We start from the raw sequence: 18,880 nt of genomic DNA, 5'->3' as shown, positions 1-18,880 counted from the left end.
TTCGCCATTCTTTTCTGCTTCTCTTTAATAATTTGTTCTCAAAGGAATTCTTGTTCTTTAAGATGTTAGCCATGGTCATGTTTATTGACGAATTCACCATTCGTTGGAAACTTTACCTTCTTCCTTTTGCCTTATTCCCTTTCTGTAAATTATAGGTCTGCTTATAGCTGAATTAGTATATATACATTTTTTATACTTAATACTATTTTGGAATAAATATATATTTGAAATTTGGCGAGAGGGGAAGTTCTAATTTGCAATTCAGTACAACAATAAAAAAATAAACCTTCTGATTTACTTGTAATTTGTGCAAATGTCAAAAAATCGTTGTTTTGTTTACATATGTTCAGTAATATGTTACAGCGAGGTTATGTTTCATGAACCAAAGAAAGCTTGAGAGTAACATGTCCGGACTTAAAATAAAATCTACTAACGCCTCTATGTGCGTGTACATTGAACTACGTAGCCAAGTCTACGAATATTTCCAGCGAGGAAATGGCACGATCTTTGTTTTTGACGCCTACTTAGTATTCTACAAATTGTTTCTCGTAAAAAACCAGAATAATATAGAACAATTAAATTGTTTTATGGTTCCAAAATATTATACGTTTTAAAGATAATTTTGTATAACGTTTGATTTCCATTTTACATCGAACGAGCCTTGTAATAAGACACGTCTACCTAGAATTTGATCTATCGCCATTTTGCCAATGCAATCGTCTAAACTTTCACATTCGTACACGATCTATTTTATTATTATTTACTACGCTTATTTTTTGTTCTGAATTTTATTCGATTTATTTATATATCTAGCAGCTCGTTAATTTCATGCGAAACCTTTCAGCACAGTTATGTGTCTCCAATGAAGCGAAGCGCTTTTCGCAACGCACCTTTCATCATGGGCCCGCTAGAAGTCCCGGTTGATCGACTTGGAGACTGGAGTGGGGCTTCAGGGGCCCTGGTGTGGAAACAAGAGGGGGCGGGAGGGGGGAGGATGCACGATTGTGTTAGGGGGGGGGGGGCTCTGTAAGTGTGTCGAGAGTCCTGTCATATGTCGGATTTTTCGTCGGATTGTTCGTGAAACGTGATCGCACACGTTTCTCGGCGGTTGCACGAGCAATTCAACGAATTCGAGGATTTCCAGGGTGAGCGCGAACGTCGAGTGGACCTCATTCTCGCGCTGTCCTTTGGCCCCGTGCGAGCGAAACGGGTCCCGCATCTGCTTCGAGAATTGGAATGCGGGATCAACATGGAGGAGGTGGCGGATAGATCGATATTGCTCGGTGATGTCACGCACGGTCGCTGACTCTCCCGTCCAGCATCCCGTTGTGAGTTAATTGTGAAATTCGCACGTCAAACCGTGCCGTAAACGGTCGTGACGCGTCGCGAATGGACGCGTCGATAAGGCCCCTCCCCGCGCTATAACTCGTGTTCTGTAAATACGGCATCGCCGCGCAAAATTCGAGATCCGTACAGTGGCAAAATTTTTTTCTCGAAAGCGAATACCGTAACTTATTGTTGAAGCAGTACGAAAATAATTCTATCAAGTAAAGTGGAATTGTGGCAGTTTTACGTTTAGTTTCGTAAATTCGACGAATAATCTAGCCGCAAATTAATTACGTCATGACATATGTCATCATTAGACAACACAGGCTAATAATTAAGCATATAAAATTTGAATTTTTTTGTATTTTTTAAGAAATAACTTCGAAAACAATTTCTATTATAATTTAGTTCGCCAATTTTGAATATATACTTTGATTGTTAAATTTTAAGTTAGAATTTATTTTTTTGTTTCGAAAAATATACTTACATTTTTATTGTGTGTGAGCAAATCTGTGAAAATTTACTAAACACAAAGTAATAATAACATTGTATCAATATTATAATTTCTTAATAAACAATATAATAATAATAATAATAGTAAAATAAAAGCAATAATAAATATTAATTTTATTGTATGCACTTACAAATTGGATTTTAAATATTGTTTAAAATTGCAAAAAAATATATACACACATGTATACTATATATATGTAACATAACACAAGTTGTAATGGTTATACATGTTTAATAGGAAATTATAACATTGTTGTAACGTTACTGTTACCTTGTATTCAACAGGAAAAAGTTTAAAAATTTAAATCACGTTTTAAAATATAAATTTTGTTGTGAAATGTCCTTCAGATCCAACAATTTTTATCTCTACTTAGAATATGAATGTAAAAATTACACGTATTGAAATAAATTTCTGAATTGCAGAACGGAGCATGGAATGGAAGGATCATGCCCACTCCTCTTTCCCAGCTTCGGGGAACAGAGCGGCTCTGAGCGGGGAGGAGGCTACTCGTCGCAGAAGGTCGGCGTTTATCGACCAGGTGCGGACGCTATCGACTTGGGTTATCACACCCTCGACAACAATGCTTGCCGCACTACTTCATCATCGTCCTCGTCAACCCCGGGTGTATCCAGCACGCCGACTCGTCAACAGCAACAGCAGCAACAGCTATCGCAGCCTAAGCATCATCTGGTTCATCACGTCGCCGTCAATGACCTCTGCCAGCTCGATGACAGTCTACTGCTGAAGATCTTTAGCTGGCTCGACACCCGCGACCGTTGTTCCCTGGCGCAGACTTGCCGACGACTCTGGGAGATTGCGTGGCATCCGGCACTCTGGCGAGAAGTCGAGGTGCGTTATCCACAGAATGCCACCGCGGCGTTAAACGCGCTGACGCGCCGTGGTTGTCACACCTGTGTCCGTCGTTTAGTCCTGGAAGGCGCCACCGGGTTGCCCGGCATCTTCGCTCAACTGCCGTACCTCAATCTGACCTCCCTAGTGTTGCGACACTCGCGTCGAGTCACCGATGCCAACGTCACCTCCGTACTGGACAGCTGTGCTCATCTCAGAGAGCTTGACTTGACTGGCTGTTCTAATGTTACTCGTGCCTGCGGTCGTACCACTATTTTACAGCTACAGTCGCTCGATCTTAGCGATTGCAATGGAGTTGAGGATTCTGGCCTGATGCTAAGCCTGTCGCGCATGCCGCATTTGGGATGCCTTTACTTACGTAGATGCAGCCGCATTACCGACTCCAGCTTGGCTACCATCGCTTCCTACTGCGCCAACCTGCGTCAGCTGTCGGTGTCAGATTGCGTGAAAGTTACGGACTTCGGGGTGCGCGAGCTGGCTGCACGTCTCGGTCCATCGCTCCGTTACTTCTCCGTAGGCAAATGCGACCGCGTGTCCGACGCTGGTCTACTGGTCGTCGCCCGTCATTGCTACAAGCTGCGCTACCTGAACGCTCGTGGTTGCGAAGCGCTTAGCGACAGCGCGACCATCGCCCTGGCACGTGGTTGTCCGCGTATGCGCGCCCTAGACATAGGCAAGTGCGACATCGGCGATGCGACCCTCGAGGCACTCTCTACCGGATGTCCGAACCTGAAGAAGCTGTCTCTATGCGGATGCGAGAGGATCACCGACGCTGGTCTCGAAGCCTTGGCCTACTATGTACGTGGCCTGCGGCAACTCAACATCGGCGAGTGCTCCAGAGTCACGTGGGTCGGCTATCGCGCGGTTAAACGTTACTGCCGACGTTGCATCATAGAGCATACCAATCCTGGGTTCTCCAGCTGATGTCATCAGCAATGTTGCTCGTATTAAGATTCCCGAGCAATAGCGTGGAAGTATTCTTGGAAGAAAGTACTCCGAAGAGGAGAATATTCCGATGAATTCTCTGGAAAAGGAACTTTGAAGTATATCCTGAGAATATTAAAAGTAGGAGTTATGTTAATATAGTATATTGAGAATAACATTCTCTAGTATAATTTATAAAGATGTTCGAATATTCTCAGGATATTCGCTTATTTCGTAACACTAATCTCAAGTGCCAGAGTGTAATATAGCGGAAGTTTATAGAGAATTGTAAACCCAATTTGTTATCAAAGTTTATGCGATGATAAATGTTATTTTTGATACGGCGCGACGAAAAGAAAAATAACGAAGGTGAATTATCAATTTTTGAGATCGATAACTTGTATCGTCTGCAATTTATTTATTAACAAACACCGTTTCGTCGCTCATATATTTGTAAAAAGATTATTTCACGATTGGTTGTAAAAATATATATATATATCTAGCTTTTCAAAAATCACGCATGCTATTTATTGTTTCTATAATTTAGTGCATTGTGTAATGAATCATTTATATTCTGTAATAACGTTTTGTAATTTATTGTAATAACGATACGGTATTAAATACTCTCATTTCTTAACACCATTGGAATTAATATGTGGATTTATTACGTGACATATGCACAGTATGTACGAAATTGCATAGAAATATGCAGTAAATCAGTTCCTGTTAAACTAAATTATTTTTGAAATCCAAAATTTTGTGCAACAATTTATATTTATATCATTAAAAAATTGTTATTAAAAAGTTAAATATACTGCAAATTTCATTAAAAAATTTTTATAAAATTGTAACTTCGACATTTATACAAGACTTACAAGATTGTAATTTTTTAAAATCTTCATTTTTCTTTTGACTTATAAAAATTTAAAAAGCAAAATTTTATTAAAACCTTAGAGTTACAAGGATAATTTTAACATACAATATATATAAAAAATATATAAAAAATATAAAAAATATTTATATATGTATAAATATATTTTACATATAAGGAAACTTAATTATAAACTCGTTCTCACATTTAAATTACTATTAGGTGTACAAAAAAGTTCTGAGCTTTTTTTTGTAAAATTCAATCTTTATTTAAAAACAATCGTACGGAAATGGCTTGCTGCGTAACGCCAAGCTGTTCTGCAAGCTCCTTTTCAGTTTGCGCAGAGTTTATATCCAGCAGTGCTTGCAATTCGTCCGTTTCAATCTTTTCAGGGCGTCCAGCACGCGATTCATCTTTAAGACTGAAATCTCCTTGGCGAAACTTTTGATACCACCTTTTGCATGTTGCATGACTTACAGCGTTCTCTCCATATGCAGCACAAATCATTTCAGTGGCTTCAGCAGCATTTTTCTTCAGATGAAACGCGAAGTGGATGGAAAATCGAATATGCTCTTTTGTAATTGCCATCGTGAACACTACTGATTTTTGAGGTTATGTGCATCAAACGCCAAACCGTATCGCATTTCAGGAGGTTAAATGTTACTGTTTTAAAACCCCAAAAGGGCGGGAAGATATATAAAATTTAAATTGTTATTTCGGTTGTATCAAATCTAAAGCTCAGAACTTTTTTGTACACCTAATATTTCAACAATCATCTTTTTTTGTATCATAAAATATATATCTACTTTCAAAAAAATTTTGAATATTGATCTAAATGTGCGTGATTACAAAAACGTAAAATTCAAGCTTGTTTCTCGTAATCGATAAAAAATGTTGATAAATAATTATTAAAAATAGATTGTGATGACGTCTATTTTATAATTGAACTGTTTTTGTCGGCTTAAAAATGAAATATGTGATCCATTATCTCTCATAGAGAAAATGTATCGATGCTATTATTTCGCAATTTGCGCTTTCTTATTTAAACATTAAAGAATACAAACAAAAAATTACCTCAAGTAATAGATGTTATTACAAAATGATGTAATGTCCAGTAGACTAAAATAGAAGTCTGTATAGCTACTTTCTGTTTGCACCAAAACTCAAATAATTCTCATTTATGATGTCATTACTCAGTTGAGTGCTGCACGTTCCTTTTTATTCTGACAAGTGAGATTGAATCTTTACTTACATTTTGCACAAGTTTGAAAGCTTGAAACTGTGTACTTTACTGAGTCTTGTTACCCCGCAAAAGTAAGTTATAAACCTGCGTTGTCACGCGATAACTTTGTCACCAAAGTAAGCAAATAATGACGACATTATCTGCGTATAAAATATTCGTAACTTTTATAGATTCAGTATCGCTTGTGTGAAAAAACAAAATTCAAGAAATACAAAAAAAAATCAACAAAAAATGAAACAATGACTTTATTTTTATTCTTAACGTCAATAAATAGTCAAATTTCGTAATAAAAAATCATTGACTTTCATGACGTCAAAATAAAGCCATTCTGACTTTTTCTTGGTATGTTCTTTGGATATGTCATTTTTTAACGTCATTCTATATAATTTGAATACATTTCAGTGTATCTTTGTACATTTCAATCGGACTTCGCGTTCGGTGTAAATTCGTGCTGGCGCCGTTTCGATAAACGCCTGCGCGAATTTCCTTCGGGAACCCGCGTTCTCTGGTAGGGATAGCGCGGGATTCAGAGGCGAAATTGCACGGTGGTTGAAAGCTGTCGTCGTGTATCAGTCGTACGTAGGCGGTCACGCGGTCACGAGCAGGCCCTCAATTCCATGTCGCCCTCTCCCGTTCCGTTTCTTCGATACGGGTTTCTTCTGATCATCGCCTTCGGGAATGGTGAGTGCTCGCAGAATTGTGCGATTTTTATTTATCGATTTGGATGTTTTTAGCACTTCTATCCTTGTTTTACATTTAATGGATGATAAAGACAGAATGATGACTATATACGCTTAAAGCGCGTAATTGTCCAAACCGAACGCAACCGATAATTCACAAGATAGCCGCGAATTTCCGACTGAACCGCAAGACAACGCAAAGTATTTAAAAAAGAGACATAAGACGTCTTTAAGACGTCTTAAAGACGTCTTATATCTCAATATGTTGTCTGGGAAATCATTTTAGATCCTTTTTTGTTTTAATATTAAAACATTGCGATTGCAGGTTGAAAAGTTTTCGCTTTGAGGATTTAAAATACTAAGATTGATAAGAGTAATAAGAGTTTTTATTCTTTGTTTAATTTTTAAGTGTCTCTTTGATAATAAGTTTTGTTTCCTTAATTGATTGAGTTTTTGTTATAATTACTTAATAAATTATAAGTTTAATTTTTGCATAATTAAGTTTAATATTTAATCATTGAATGTATAAATAGATTTTCTTTCAAACAATGAAATTTTTGCAAAATTTTTTAAATAGTTAAAAAATTTTTTTATTAATTTCTATAATAACAACAATAATAATAATTGTAACAATGTTTTCAAATTTATATACCAATAATTTCATTAGTTAATAATTTTTTTTTAATTATTACCATTAGATCTTGTTTAAGATAAATTCAAGATAAAGAGATTAAGATAAATTATTATATATTTTATATGTGTAATATTTTCTTTTTAATATTTTATATTTTTTACAAAATTGAAAATTGAAATATTCTCGCAAAATAAGTCTAAGAAATTATTATTTCGTGAAAATTTACTTTTTTATGAAATCTATAAAATATCTTGACGCAAGAAAAAATTATTTTACTTGAGCTCAAACTAGAAAATCTCATTGCACGACACCTACATTGCATAAGGAAGAATAATTATCTTGCTTCGAGAATTGGATTATTGATACTTGTCACTTTTTTAAATGTCCTCTAAAACTCGATTATTTACTTTTTTCCTATACCCTGTATTTTACCCATATTCAATAATCTCGGAAGCTAAGAAAGATGTAGATCGTCATCAATAAAGCTTCAAAGTTTGTGTCTTGGTACCAAAGTACAGCGCGTTTAGGAATTGTTTAGATATTGTCTGTAGACGTCACAAAGCTCGTCATAGCTTTCGCCCGCCAGGACTACACAACCGCTGATATCAAAGACGTCTGAGATGTAAATTACGCGACGCGATCAAATTCCCAAGGCTGAAACGTCAACAAATTGCAAGCCATTTTTAGGAAGGACGTCCTCGACACGAGAAACAACGCGAACAGGTCGCGATTTTTATTACATCTCTCGATCGGGAAATTTTCAAGGACTTGACGGTTCGATAATTTACATTCCCATGCCCGTAATAATTGTCGTAGGATTTTCTTTAAAGATACATTCTTGACAGATTTAAATAGAATCAATTTAACAGATGCAAAATATTTATCTGCACGAATCTTCAATCGTACAAATTCTAAAATTCTAAATTTAAGCTCAGTTGAAAATTCTATTCTAAAGGTCAGTTACAAGAGTGCAGTTGAACACGAACGTGTTCAAACAGAATCCTGATGTGAGTTTACTTTTATCGGTATAACTTGCCGGATATACATATATAAGAGAAAGGTTTGCGGAACTTTTAATGCTGAATGTATAACTTCCAGCGGCATAATAATATTGCTTTCCGATTAAATCTAAAGAGACCAAAAAAGTTAAAATAATGACTGAATATATGTACATATTGACTGAATTATGATGAAAAAATAACATAAATTCAATAATCGATTAACATGACATCCGATTAACATTATTTTGACTTTCTTGTACTCCCAAGGAATACACAAAAATCAACAAAAAATAATTTCATTTTTATTCTTAACGTCAATAAACAATCAAATTTTATAATTAAAAATTGTCATTTTGATTTTCATGACTCCAAAATAAAGTTATTTTGACTTCTTTTTGACTTGATAATTCCTTGAGTTTGGAAATCAAGCAGAACACAAATCATCACGATATCGAAATGATTCTAAAGTAATTATTAAAAGTCACTTTTCAATGAGTTACGATTTTCATTTTAACGTCATTTTGACGTTATCGTGACTTATTGTTCTACTTAGGAAGTGTTATATCGAGATATCACGAACAATACGTCATTGCCATTCTTATAAACTTGAATCGCTTTTAATTTTTTTTTTATTTATTGCTTTCATACTTTAAAAATTATTTAAAAAATTTCCTTTTTACTTTAAGTTAAACTAATGATGTAATATTCTAATTAAATTTGTGATTTAATCTAATTCATAATAAATAATATATATATATAATTTAGTTCAATTCGTTTTGTAATGCTCAAAATTTGGCTCGAAATTTAATAAATGGATTCAATTGCTGGGGACAGATAATATATAGAAGGTTCATACTAAAGATTTCACGTGTCCCACGATGTACCTTTCGATCTTAAGCGGACCTCGTTATGGTATGTTTGCGTCGCAGCTGGTAGTGTAAACATTTGCGAATCAATCGCGTCAAGGGGCCATTTGACGCCTCCTCCATGCCTGAATTCGGTGATACCGATGGAATTTGCATATTCGTCGGAATCGGGGTCTGTGCATGTATTTAACAAATCGGTTTACGTACCGAGGTTTTAATGGTTTTGGGTCACCATCAGCGTTTATTTCCTCGTCACTACACTAAACTAAGTTTTATCCATTTATCCGCGAATTGACACGCGGCTAACCGTGTGCAAAACAACAGATTGTTTTTATAGAATCCAATACAGTAAAAAAGTTTGAACCAATCGAAGGAGAGAAACAAAATAAATTATAATAATAACTTTATTAAAAGCATAGATAATTATTAGATATGTGTCTGATGCTACACTGTTAATAATTTCATTTTAAATTTAATGTATTAATGTACTTTTAAGTTATACAATTTGAATTTAAAAAAACAATAATTAGAAATTTGAATTTAATTTCATGACATTACATTAAATTTAATGTATTTATAACTGAAAAGTATTAAAATACATACTATAATATGGCTCAAATAATGAAAATAAAATAAATTATGTTAAAAAGGGCTGCGAACCAAAATAACAAAATATAATGTACGTAATAAATACAAATAATTTAATAAAAATAAAAATAAAAATAAAAATATGCCTACATTAAACTAACGTTTCGACTCGGGTCATTCTCAAAGTTATAAGAGTAACTAAAAAATGAAAAGTATTAGATTAGAAAAATCAATTTCTTTTGGTTAATTTGTTTATTTAGCCTCATGTTAATTCTGCCGATTATTGTTTTACAATGCACTATTGAAATTTTACTTTTATTTCAAATGTTCGGATAATCGAACATTTTCATATGTTGGAAGGTAATCTCCAGATGTTGACAGATGTCTTCGTGTGATGAGCCGCTCTGCACGAAGAAATTCGATGTCAGTCGGTCGAGATCCCGTGAGATATTCCGCAGCTCATACAGTATCGACATCTAACATTCGATCTCATTACAAATCTATGAGATTTTTCGATTTATGATCCCTGCAACGGTGACAGGCCGGTATTTCTCGATCTGCGAGAATCTTTTGAAATTATTTTTCTACTCGGAGATAAAAGATTTGAATTATATGCGATTATCATAAAAACGAAGCGTTAAAATGTTATGATATGTATTAAAATTATTCACAGCATACTTAACAATAAAAAAAAAGTAGAACTGATAAAATAACACAATCAAGTGTCCTTCAATTTTAATAAGCTTTGGATACATTAACGGATAAAATGTAGACAAAAATAAAAAATTTATATTTTTATAAATGCTTTCTTGCATGTTAAAAAGATGGAATTTCCCTTAAAAAAATTAAGTTTTTTTCTTCCTGCAGGATGAATATTATTAAAGATAAACAAAATATTTTAAATAAAAGTTGAATGGTTTCAAGAGTATTTTATTATAATAATACAAATTTTTCCTTAATTTTTTAGTTTTTACTCATTAAAGCGCTCTTAAAATCATTCAATTTTTATTAAAAATATTTTTTTATACAAAAAATCTTTTTAACAAAATTCACTCAGAAAGAAAAAATTGAGTTTTTCAAGATAGGATATTATTCCTTTAATATATATAAGCAAAACTGTATATGTATGAGTAAAACTGCCAATAATTTTACTTCAGCATCGTTCAAATGTCGTTAGAAAACGGCACTCACTATCGTTTGAAGCTGCAACTCTTACAGTTCGATAAGACCGTGAGGAACATTCTCCTAATTACGAGTGGTATTTTCGCGACGAGTATCGCTTATCTTCCTTGCAGTATCTTCCTACCTTCCTTACTTCAAGCTGAGATTAGCTTGGTCCTCTGACAGGTTTCACCACGCTTCACGGCACAATGGTTGCTTCAATGGGAAGGTGGACTGACGTTATACTGATCATGTAGCTGATCGCTATAATGGACGAACGATCCACGTAACGAAACGGATCAGAGCTGTGATCAGAGAGAATGGCCCGGCGAAAGGAATCTCTTGAGTCGTTTTTGCAGGGTCGCTTTCCAAGACTTTACGCCGCTTTTCTCGCGTTCGGCCTTACACCATTCTTTACTCTAAGTGATTCGCCATCACGTTTTATCCCTTCGAATATCACTTGTGCCGTGATTAGACGGTGAAGTGGTTCTTTATACGGACATTTCATTTTTTTCTCATTATTTTTCGGTATTAAATTGAAAAAGAGGGATATAATTAAAAATTTTTAATAATTAAGTTAACGTACGATATAAGATTTATGTTTTGTACGTTATTCAGTACCGTATTCATACTTCGTTAAATTTGCGATTCGGTTTACTTATAAATTTGATTTACATTATCGTTGTTTTTCGTTAAATTATTAACAGCATCCAATAGTGATAAAAATGTGATTATTAAAAGTCTTGAAAGAGAGGAAAATTGAAATCTGTTTAAATCTGAATAAGCTAAAAGATTATTGTTTTAATATGTATAACATCAATGCATTTTGGAGTAATAAATGTTAAATTGAATATAAAAGAATAATGTGAATATAAACTAATAATGTACTGCAGTTAAACATACGAAATTTCTATAGTTTCAACGCAAGGCTTATCCAAACAATAAATAAAAAGAGCATTCAGTTACATGCAGGATGTTTTTTTGCGAATGTTATATCTCTTTCAGACTTATCTCTTTCAGAAAAATAAAAATATTTTTTTGATACAAGATGTTCTCTCTCTCTTTATTTCTATATATACCATTAATATAATTCATATAAAAAATATATGAATAAATTTATCGCATATAATCTGTTTGTGTTTTATCTATTTCGCTAATATTTCACTAATATTAAGTAATTCTATAATAATAACAATATATAATGTATAAAATTAAAAACGTTATTACGTTAATTTTTTTATTTCTTTCTCTCTCCCTCCCTCCCTCTCTCTCTCTCTCTCTCTCTCTCTATTAACCAAGTAAATCAATATATAATAATTATATTTTTTTCTTTCAAAATTCAATTGGCCACATATATTTTTAAAGATTTTAATAAGTTACAATTTAAAACAATTTAGAAAATTAATTGTATTTTTATGTTATTTTATTGTATTTTTTATCTGTTCAGGTGTTTGCGACGAGCACGAATACAGACTGACAAAGCATTTGCTGGACGGATATGACGCCGGCGTGAGGCCTGCTAAAAATTCGTCCCAGCCTTTGGTCGTGATCTTTGGACTGTCTCTTCATCATATTATTGACGTCGTGAGTATATTCGAGCGTAAATAATCTTAAAAATTAATACGACGCGAGAGAGAACTTGATTGTTCCGTTAATGGATTTTCTTCTTATTGTTAGAATACTTTTATTAATTTAAAAAAGTATTACGATCAAAATTCTATTTATAATTCTATTTTTGAAAAAAATTTTTGTTCTTAAAATTATTTTTAAAATGTTTTAGATATTTTTATAAAATTTAGATTAAAAAAATTAATAGCTATAGTTTGCCTTTTTACATCTTTTTTAAATTATAAATTTTATAACAAAATTTTTGGATAATTTAAATATAAATATATGTACAATTTTAATATTATTTTACATAAACAAAAATATATAATTACACATAGCTATAAACATTTTTAAATAAGTTTTATTTATTTAAAATTTACGTATGTATTTCTGTAAATTAATTGGAAGTTAAAATAATTAAGAATTTTTTTAAATTAAATATGTTTTTATATGTGAGTTGCGTGAAATGTTTTTGCTCCAAATAATGTTCAATTTTAAATTATTAGCTACGTAGAATAGATATAATACTATGTACGTATATACACGTATTTTTTGCAACAAAGTATCGACGACGGCTATAAAATAAAAATAGAAATATCAGTAGAAATTCCGTTATTTCTCGAAATCCTTAAAGTTCAACAACAACGAAAACTGGGACTTAATTCTTCAAAAATATTTTTGTATTCTTTTGTTTTCCATTGTCGAGATTGTACATTATATATTTGCAGAGTCCCACGCTTGACTTTTCCTTTAGCCATTAGCGAAGGATATCGTATAACAAACAATTTGCTTCTTTAGTTTATTTCGATTGTTGAATTTTAATGATTTCGAGATATTATTGCTTATTAGCACAATAAATGTAAGCGTAATAAAAATAAGCATGAGAGAAAATATTTTCATGTATAGAGAGGATAATGGTGAGGCGTGGCGTAATCAATTGGAAAAAGAATTTTTTTCTCGATGTATTTCATAGAATAAAAAATAATTTAAATACAAGAGAGAAAATATATGAAAACGTGCGATTACTCGATTTTTAACTGTACTTGCGTTTACGTCTATAGATTTTTTTGCTATTGATTTTTATCAGCGCTTTGGTATTCAAACAGAATTCTCAGTAAACGGATTTGATCTTTAATAAAATAAATTCCTGTTCCGTGGTTGGTAAAAAAAATCTACTAAGCGATAGAAATATTTGAATTTATCGTGAAGAATAAACTCACTACTCGTGAAGAATAAACAACTTTTATTTGAAGAGCCATAAAATTTATGTAATAACATTACCCACAGCTTTCTCGCGACGATATACAGGATATAATAAATATAATTATACTTTTAGTTCATATAAACATTGCTAAGTTATTAGTTATTTAAATTTTATTAATTTTCTACAAATTTTCCTTTATCATTTCCATCATTGATTACGTTAGATTTTCGAGTTTTTTTCTAGATTTGTCTCGGTATACAAGATAAAATTGAGAAAAATGCGCAACGAAAATGGAAACATCGCGACCGTGACGGGATCCTCGATGGTAATCGGAGATACGGGAGATAAATTGGCGTGAGAATAAGTAAGACGGTGGGAAAGTTTCAGACATTTGTTTCGCGTATGGCGGTAACGAGAGCAACCTTTAACGCAACGCAGTCGACCAGTCACTCCAGGGAGGCCAGAGACGGTTGAAACCGTCTAACGAGAACTTATTACATCTATTGCGAAAAATGTACGATCGATCATTCAGCTTATCTTCCTTTTCCGTTTTTTTTTCGTTTAATAATATTGATGATAACGTAATATATCACACGATTTTCCTGTCGAATTTTGTTAATTGCCGAATCTATTGGAAATCTTTCGAGACACTGTTCATGGAACAGACAATAATTGAATAATAATCGAAAGGACACTTTGCATGAATCCCATTTCTTTTTATTCGAAATATAATTTATTCATTATATTAAATTTTTTATTATCAGTTATATACTTATGTTTGCAAAGTAAAAAAAGATTTCCAAAAAGTGTTTTGCATTGCAGATGTTATTATATAAATTGCTGGAATAATGATCATTTGTTCACCTGCAATTAATGATTTATTTTATCGTGTATTATTTGAGGATTATAAATTTTCATATGAACAGAATCAATTTTGGATGTGCAATTGTTAGCCAAACAATAACATCTGCTATAAATTCCTATGGCTTAAATTCTCAACATACCTAAATCCTACAATTGAAATATTGAACATAGTCTCACGATGGTATCTTCGTTATATCATGCGTTATTGAATTACACCACCACATTCCATTGATTTTCCATAGCATCTAATCTCAAGATAATATACGCGAAGATGAACGTTAAGTATTAAGTGAGACTAATATATTGCTTTCACGAACACTATAATTATCAAAGAGAAGTATGCACGTATCTATTTTGTTTAATTATCACGGAAATAGCTACTCGAATAAATAAAAAAATTCGCTAAATTATCTATGAAAAAATTACTATAAGTAATCTCTTTCCTTTTTTTTTTATTCTTTTAAAGTCTAACGAGATCAGAGTGAATAATTGTTTCATTTGCAACTCTATAGTAATTAAAAATATTGTCTCTTATTTTTTAAAGTAAATGAAAAAGTTATAATAATAATTAAAATATAATAATTATAATTAAAGATTATTATAACAATTAATATAACGATTATAGTTTTAACGATCATTTATCGAAGCAATTGTTTTAATGAGCGATTTAGAAATATAACATATCGTAATGTTACTAGCGCTACTTTAATTATCGAATTGAAGGGATCCAATCTTGAGGGATGTCAAGTGCAGATCTCTCAAAAGTTCATAAAGTGGTTAAACTGAGTCGAATAGAGGAAAGTACCGCGTACCGGAACCTTTGAATATTTATGTTCAACGTACAAAATAACGAGATCCAATTATAAAGAACTCTTGCTCATTGATCGGACGTCAATCTCTGTCGAAAGATAGCATTCACTGCGGAATTCGTTAGGTTGCAGATTTCGCACGATTATGGTGGTCAATTAAATATCGCGGAACTCGTTCGTATAATACTTTGCACTTATCAATTAAGTGTCTTATACTGCTAGCAAAAGAAAAAAAATCTGCGGACAAAAGTAACATTTCATGTATCGTTTTTCTCGGAGCGGAAAGATATATTGGATTAACGTTTCTAAACGAACTGAGATGTATGTTTTCTTGAATTTCTACCTAATGCCTGTTTTACAATAGCTGTAAGCATACACATAGTTAGTAGTTGTAGTTGTAAGAATTGATCAATCACAGTCGAATATTATCCTTATATTTGACTTCATTGGTTAATTCTTACAATTACAACTACTTACAACTACGCTTACTATTGTAGAATAGATATAAACAGTAAACGGTAAACAAGACAAACAATTTTAGTTTATTGATTTCGCATTTATTTTACTTTGTCTTTAGTTTTTAAGTTGTTATATTGTTATGTTCAAAACAAAAAGAAAAATTTTCAGTAAAATCGCTTTAAAATATTTTATTTTATTTCTAATTTATTTGCAGTTACTTTTATAAATCTAAAAATAAAGCGTGGAATTTATTAAATTGCAAAAATAATATTACTACTAACGTGGTTTTAAAACTGTTTCGGATTTTGTGAGGGATTGATATTATTTTTTTTCATAACTAGAAAGATATATTGCCTGTTGTTTGTCAACCATATCGTCGACGATTCGTTTCGTTGATATATATATAAAGTTCAATTAATCACACAGGTCAGTTTCAACAACTTTCTTTTAGGGAGTAATCTTTTTAAGCGTGACAAATTAAATATTTTACGATAAATTAGTTACAAATTATAAAACTTTTTGGGAGAATTTTTTATTGTACGTTACAGAAATATGCTGCTGATTAAGTAAAATAAATGTCTTGTTTGGCAAATAAATTGTGAAAAGATTTCATAAACGAGCGAGAAAAATGCATTATATTGGAAAAATAAATTAAATGTTATGTTCAAACAAATTAATAAACGCGCTATAATTTGCGCATGGCATTTGTATTTATGTAAACGAATTTATATTGCAGTTTCTACGAAGATCGTTTCACATTCCTTTACGTCTTACGATTTATAATTTCTTTCAGGATGAAAAGAACCAGATACTTACGACCAACTGTTGGGTTACGCAGGTTTGGACCGATCATCATTTGAAATGGAATGCCTCGGAATTTGCTGGAATTCGAGTAATCCGCGTTCCCTACAATCGTGTCTGGCGACCTGACACGATTTTGTATAACAAGTGAGCAATCGTTTCGAATCAAGGAATAAACTTCGCAACGCTATTGCACTTTAAAAATGTATTTTGCATAGAGAAAGTTTATATACTTAACCCGCGGTTCTGGGATATTACAAAAATTCCACAAATTGGGACAATGATTTATACGTTCTCTTGAGATCTCGTCTTAATCTTACTATTCTTTCGAAACTTCTTTCAATCCCTTGCGGGATACTTTGCGATGGTGCGCATAAAATAAAGATTGGAGAGAAGATTCAAAATAAAATATGATTTTCAAAAGAAAAATATGTGAATACTTTTGGGAAGTAACAATTTTCGGGATCAGCTGAATACAAAAAAAATAAAACTACAAAGAGACACAAATAATTTAGGATAAATTTGAAGATATTACAAGATGTGTGTGTGGAATATAATTTCTTACAGTACCCGAATAATATAATTTCTTAAATTATATTATTGATGTAAGGAATGGAATTTGAAGATATAAAGTTGTGTTATCGAAATAAAAAAAAAGATATATACATATATCTCGATGCGGTTTCAATTTTCTGGTTACAGTGCGGATCCACAATATAGTTCAGCGGTCATCAATACAAACGTGATCGTCAGTCACACGGGCGAGGTGGTCTGGTTAAGCCACGGTATCTTTCGTAGCAGTTGCGACATAAATGTGGAGTTCTTTCCCTTTGACGAGCAACGATGTGCCCTCAAATGGGCCTCCTGGACATACGATGGATACCAAGTAAGCTTCACCTTCTACAGTTGCATTTTATTTTCCACATTTGGATCTGGATTCACCCGAATGCAAATTATCAAAGTTTTACATTTGCATAATTGAATATCTGATTTTTAACAGAACAGGTCACTGCGCCACGTATTCAAAATTTTCTCTTAAAAAATTTCTCTTAAAATGAAGTTCGAAGTTTGTCCCGTTGAGACAAAATTATTCAACGATGTAAATTGTGAAAATTCGCAAAATTTGCATTACGTGCAAATGTGTCTTCTATTGCAATCAACTCGAAGATTTATATAACGCGTTTGAAAGTTATATTTGTATAATCGTTACCTGAATTTTGCATCAAAATATATATCAAATACCACGCTCAACGACTTCGCTGACAATAACAAATATTAAGGCCGCACATCAAATAGTCTTGTTGCAATGTAATGTTTTTAATTTCATGAACTAATAATATTATAGCATACTGCAAAATGCCTAAAAATATCTATGTACGACGTAGCACTTGAAATTAAGTTTCATATCTTGAAACACAGGCAGTACAATATAGTTACATTTTAACAATAAATATTTTGTTAATTGCGCGTGTTTTGTACTTTATTACATTATAACTTTACACTATAACGGAAATATAACGTGAAGAAGCTATGCACGAAGCTATAATTTATCCGTCACCTGCGACGCATTGCATAATGCATTAATGCAACAGATGATAATAAGTGATTGTTTCTAGAAGATAATCGCGTTTTGATGGATAATGCGACGATAAACTGAGCGGCTCGTGTTGATATCAGCTTACTCAAATCTTGGTGTGAAAATTACAATACGATGTTTTGCAACTTTTTATTGATAATAACAAACATGAAGGCTGCAGATCAGACAGTGCAAAATGGAACGTTTTCAATTTCACAAGTTAATCATTTACTGTAATAACTGTGAGATATGACTACATTTCAAGCAGTGATGTAGTGATGCATAGATCGTTGCTCCATTTTATGCCGTTGCTTGTTCGCTCAAGTGGCTCTCTGGCCTTGGGCGCATATATAATATGTGCTGTATGTCACAAAAACAAATCCTAAAACCATGCGCTAGGCAGTTATAAAATATTTATTACGAGTTATATGAATATTCTTTATTTCTTGTATTTAAAATTAATTTTGTTAAAAGAGTTTATTGTATTATATATTTCGCACTCCGTTTTGTTGACTGATTACAATCATCAAGATAGCAATTAATCTCTTTGTCGAGACATCTAAAGAGAAAGTATTACTTGAATTCTAATCAACGAGAGAAAATATATTTTTGAAATTGAAGACAGATTTTTACATAAGTAATGTTTTTACTTGATCAATCATTCTTTTCTTAAGTTATCTCTGAAAAAATAAACAAGATGTAAAAACTATTAATATACATATCAAAAGTGATATAAATAGTTAAAAAAAAGTGATTTTTTTAGATATTATCATATGAATGAGTTAAGTGTGTATATATATATATATATAAAATTAATAGAATATAAATATTCATCAAAAGTAAACTAATTTAACACTTCATTAAAAAGCAATCAAAACATT

General features: G+C 32.3%; 2 protein-coding genes across 3 annotated transcripts in view; both read left to right on the top strand.

Moving 5' to 3' along the window:
- The first annotated feature begins 1,032 nt into the window (after window positions 1-1,032).
- LOC108753796 (F-box/LRR-repeat protein 7) lies at window positions 1,033-4,149 on the top strand. Of its 2 annotated transcripts, none has more exons than XM_018495702.1 (2): window positions 1,033-1,328; window positions 2,263-4,149. In XM_018495702.1, the coding sequence occupies exon 2, from the start codon at window positions 2,276-2,278 to the stop codon at window positions 3,632-3,634; it is 1,359 nt and encodes a 452-aa protein (XP_018351204.1). In that variant the 5' UTR covers window positions 1,033-1,328; window positions 2,263-2,275; the 3' UTR covers window positions 3,635-4,149. The 2 variants fall into 2 exon arrangements, with proteins under 2 accessions (XP_018351204.1, XP_018351205.1); XM_018495703.1 differs by lacking the exon at window positions 1,033-1,328 and adding an exon at window positions 1,349-1,547.
- A 2,201-nt stretch (window positions 4,150-6,350) lies between these two features.
- LOC108753778 (neuronal acetylcholine receptor subunit alpha-7-like) overlaps window positions 6,351-18,880 on the top strand; it is a 22,610-nt gene continuing 10,080 nt past the window's right edge. The window contains exons 1-4 of the mRNA XM_018495668.1: window positions 6,351-6,429; window positions 12,126-12,262; window positions 16,416-16,570; window positions 17,126-17,309. Of these exons, the coding sequence (XP_018351170.1) occupies window positions 6,366-6,429; window positions 12,126-12,262; window positions 16,416-16,570; window positions 17,126-17,309 (540 nt within the window). The 5' untranslated portion in view covers window positions 6,351-6,365. The remainder of the gene's footprint in view (window positions 6,430-12,125; window positions 12,263-16,415; window positions 16,571-17,125; window positions 17,310-18,880) is intronic.

Source organism: Trachymyrmex septentrionalis, unplaced genomic scaffold (genome assembly GCF_001594115.1).
Source record: "Trachymyrmex septentrionalis isolate Tsep2-gDNA-1 unplaced genomic scaffold, Tsep1.0 scaffold71, whole genome shotgun sequence".
In the NCBI taxonomy this organism is placed as follows: Eukaryota; Metazoa; Arthropoda; class Insecta; order Hymenoptera; family Formicidae; genus Trachymyrmex; species Trachymyrmex septentrionalis.
This window is presented reverse-complemented; position numbering and strand designations above follow the sequence as displayed.

Coding starts and splice junctions, on each gene's coding strand:
- LOC108753796 (XM_018495702.1), top strand. CDS start 2,276: ATGGAAGGATCATGCCCACTCCTCTTTCCCAGCTTCGGGGAACAGAGC.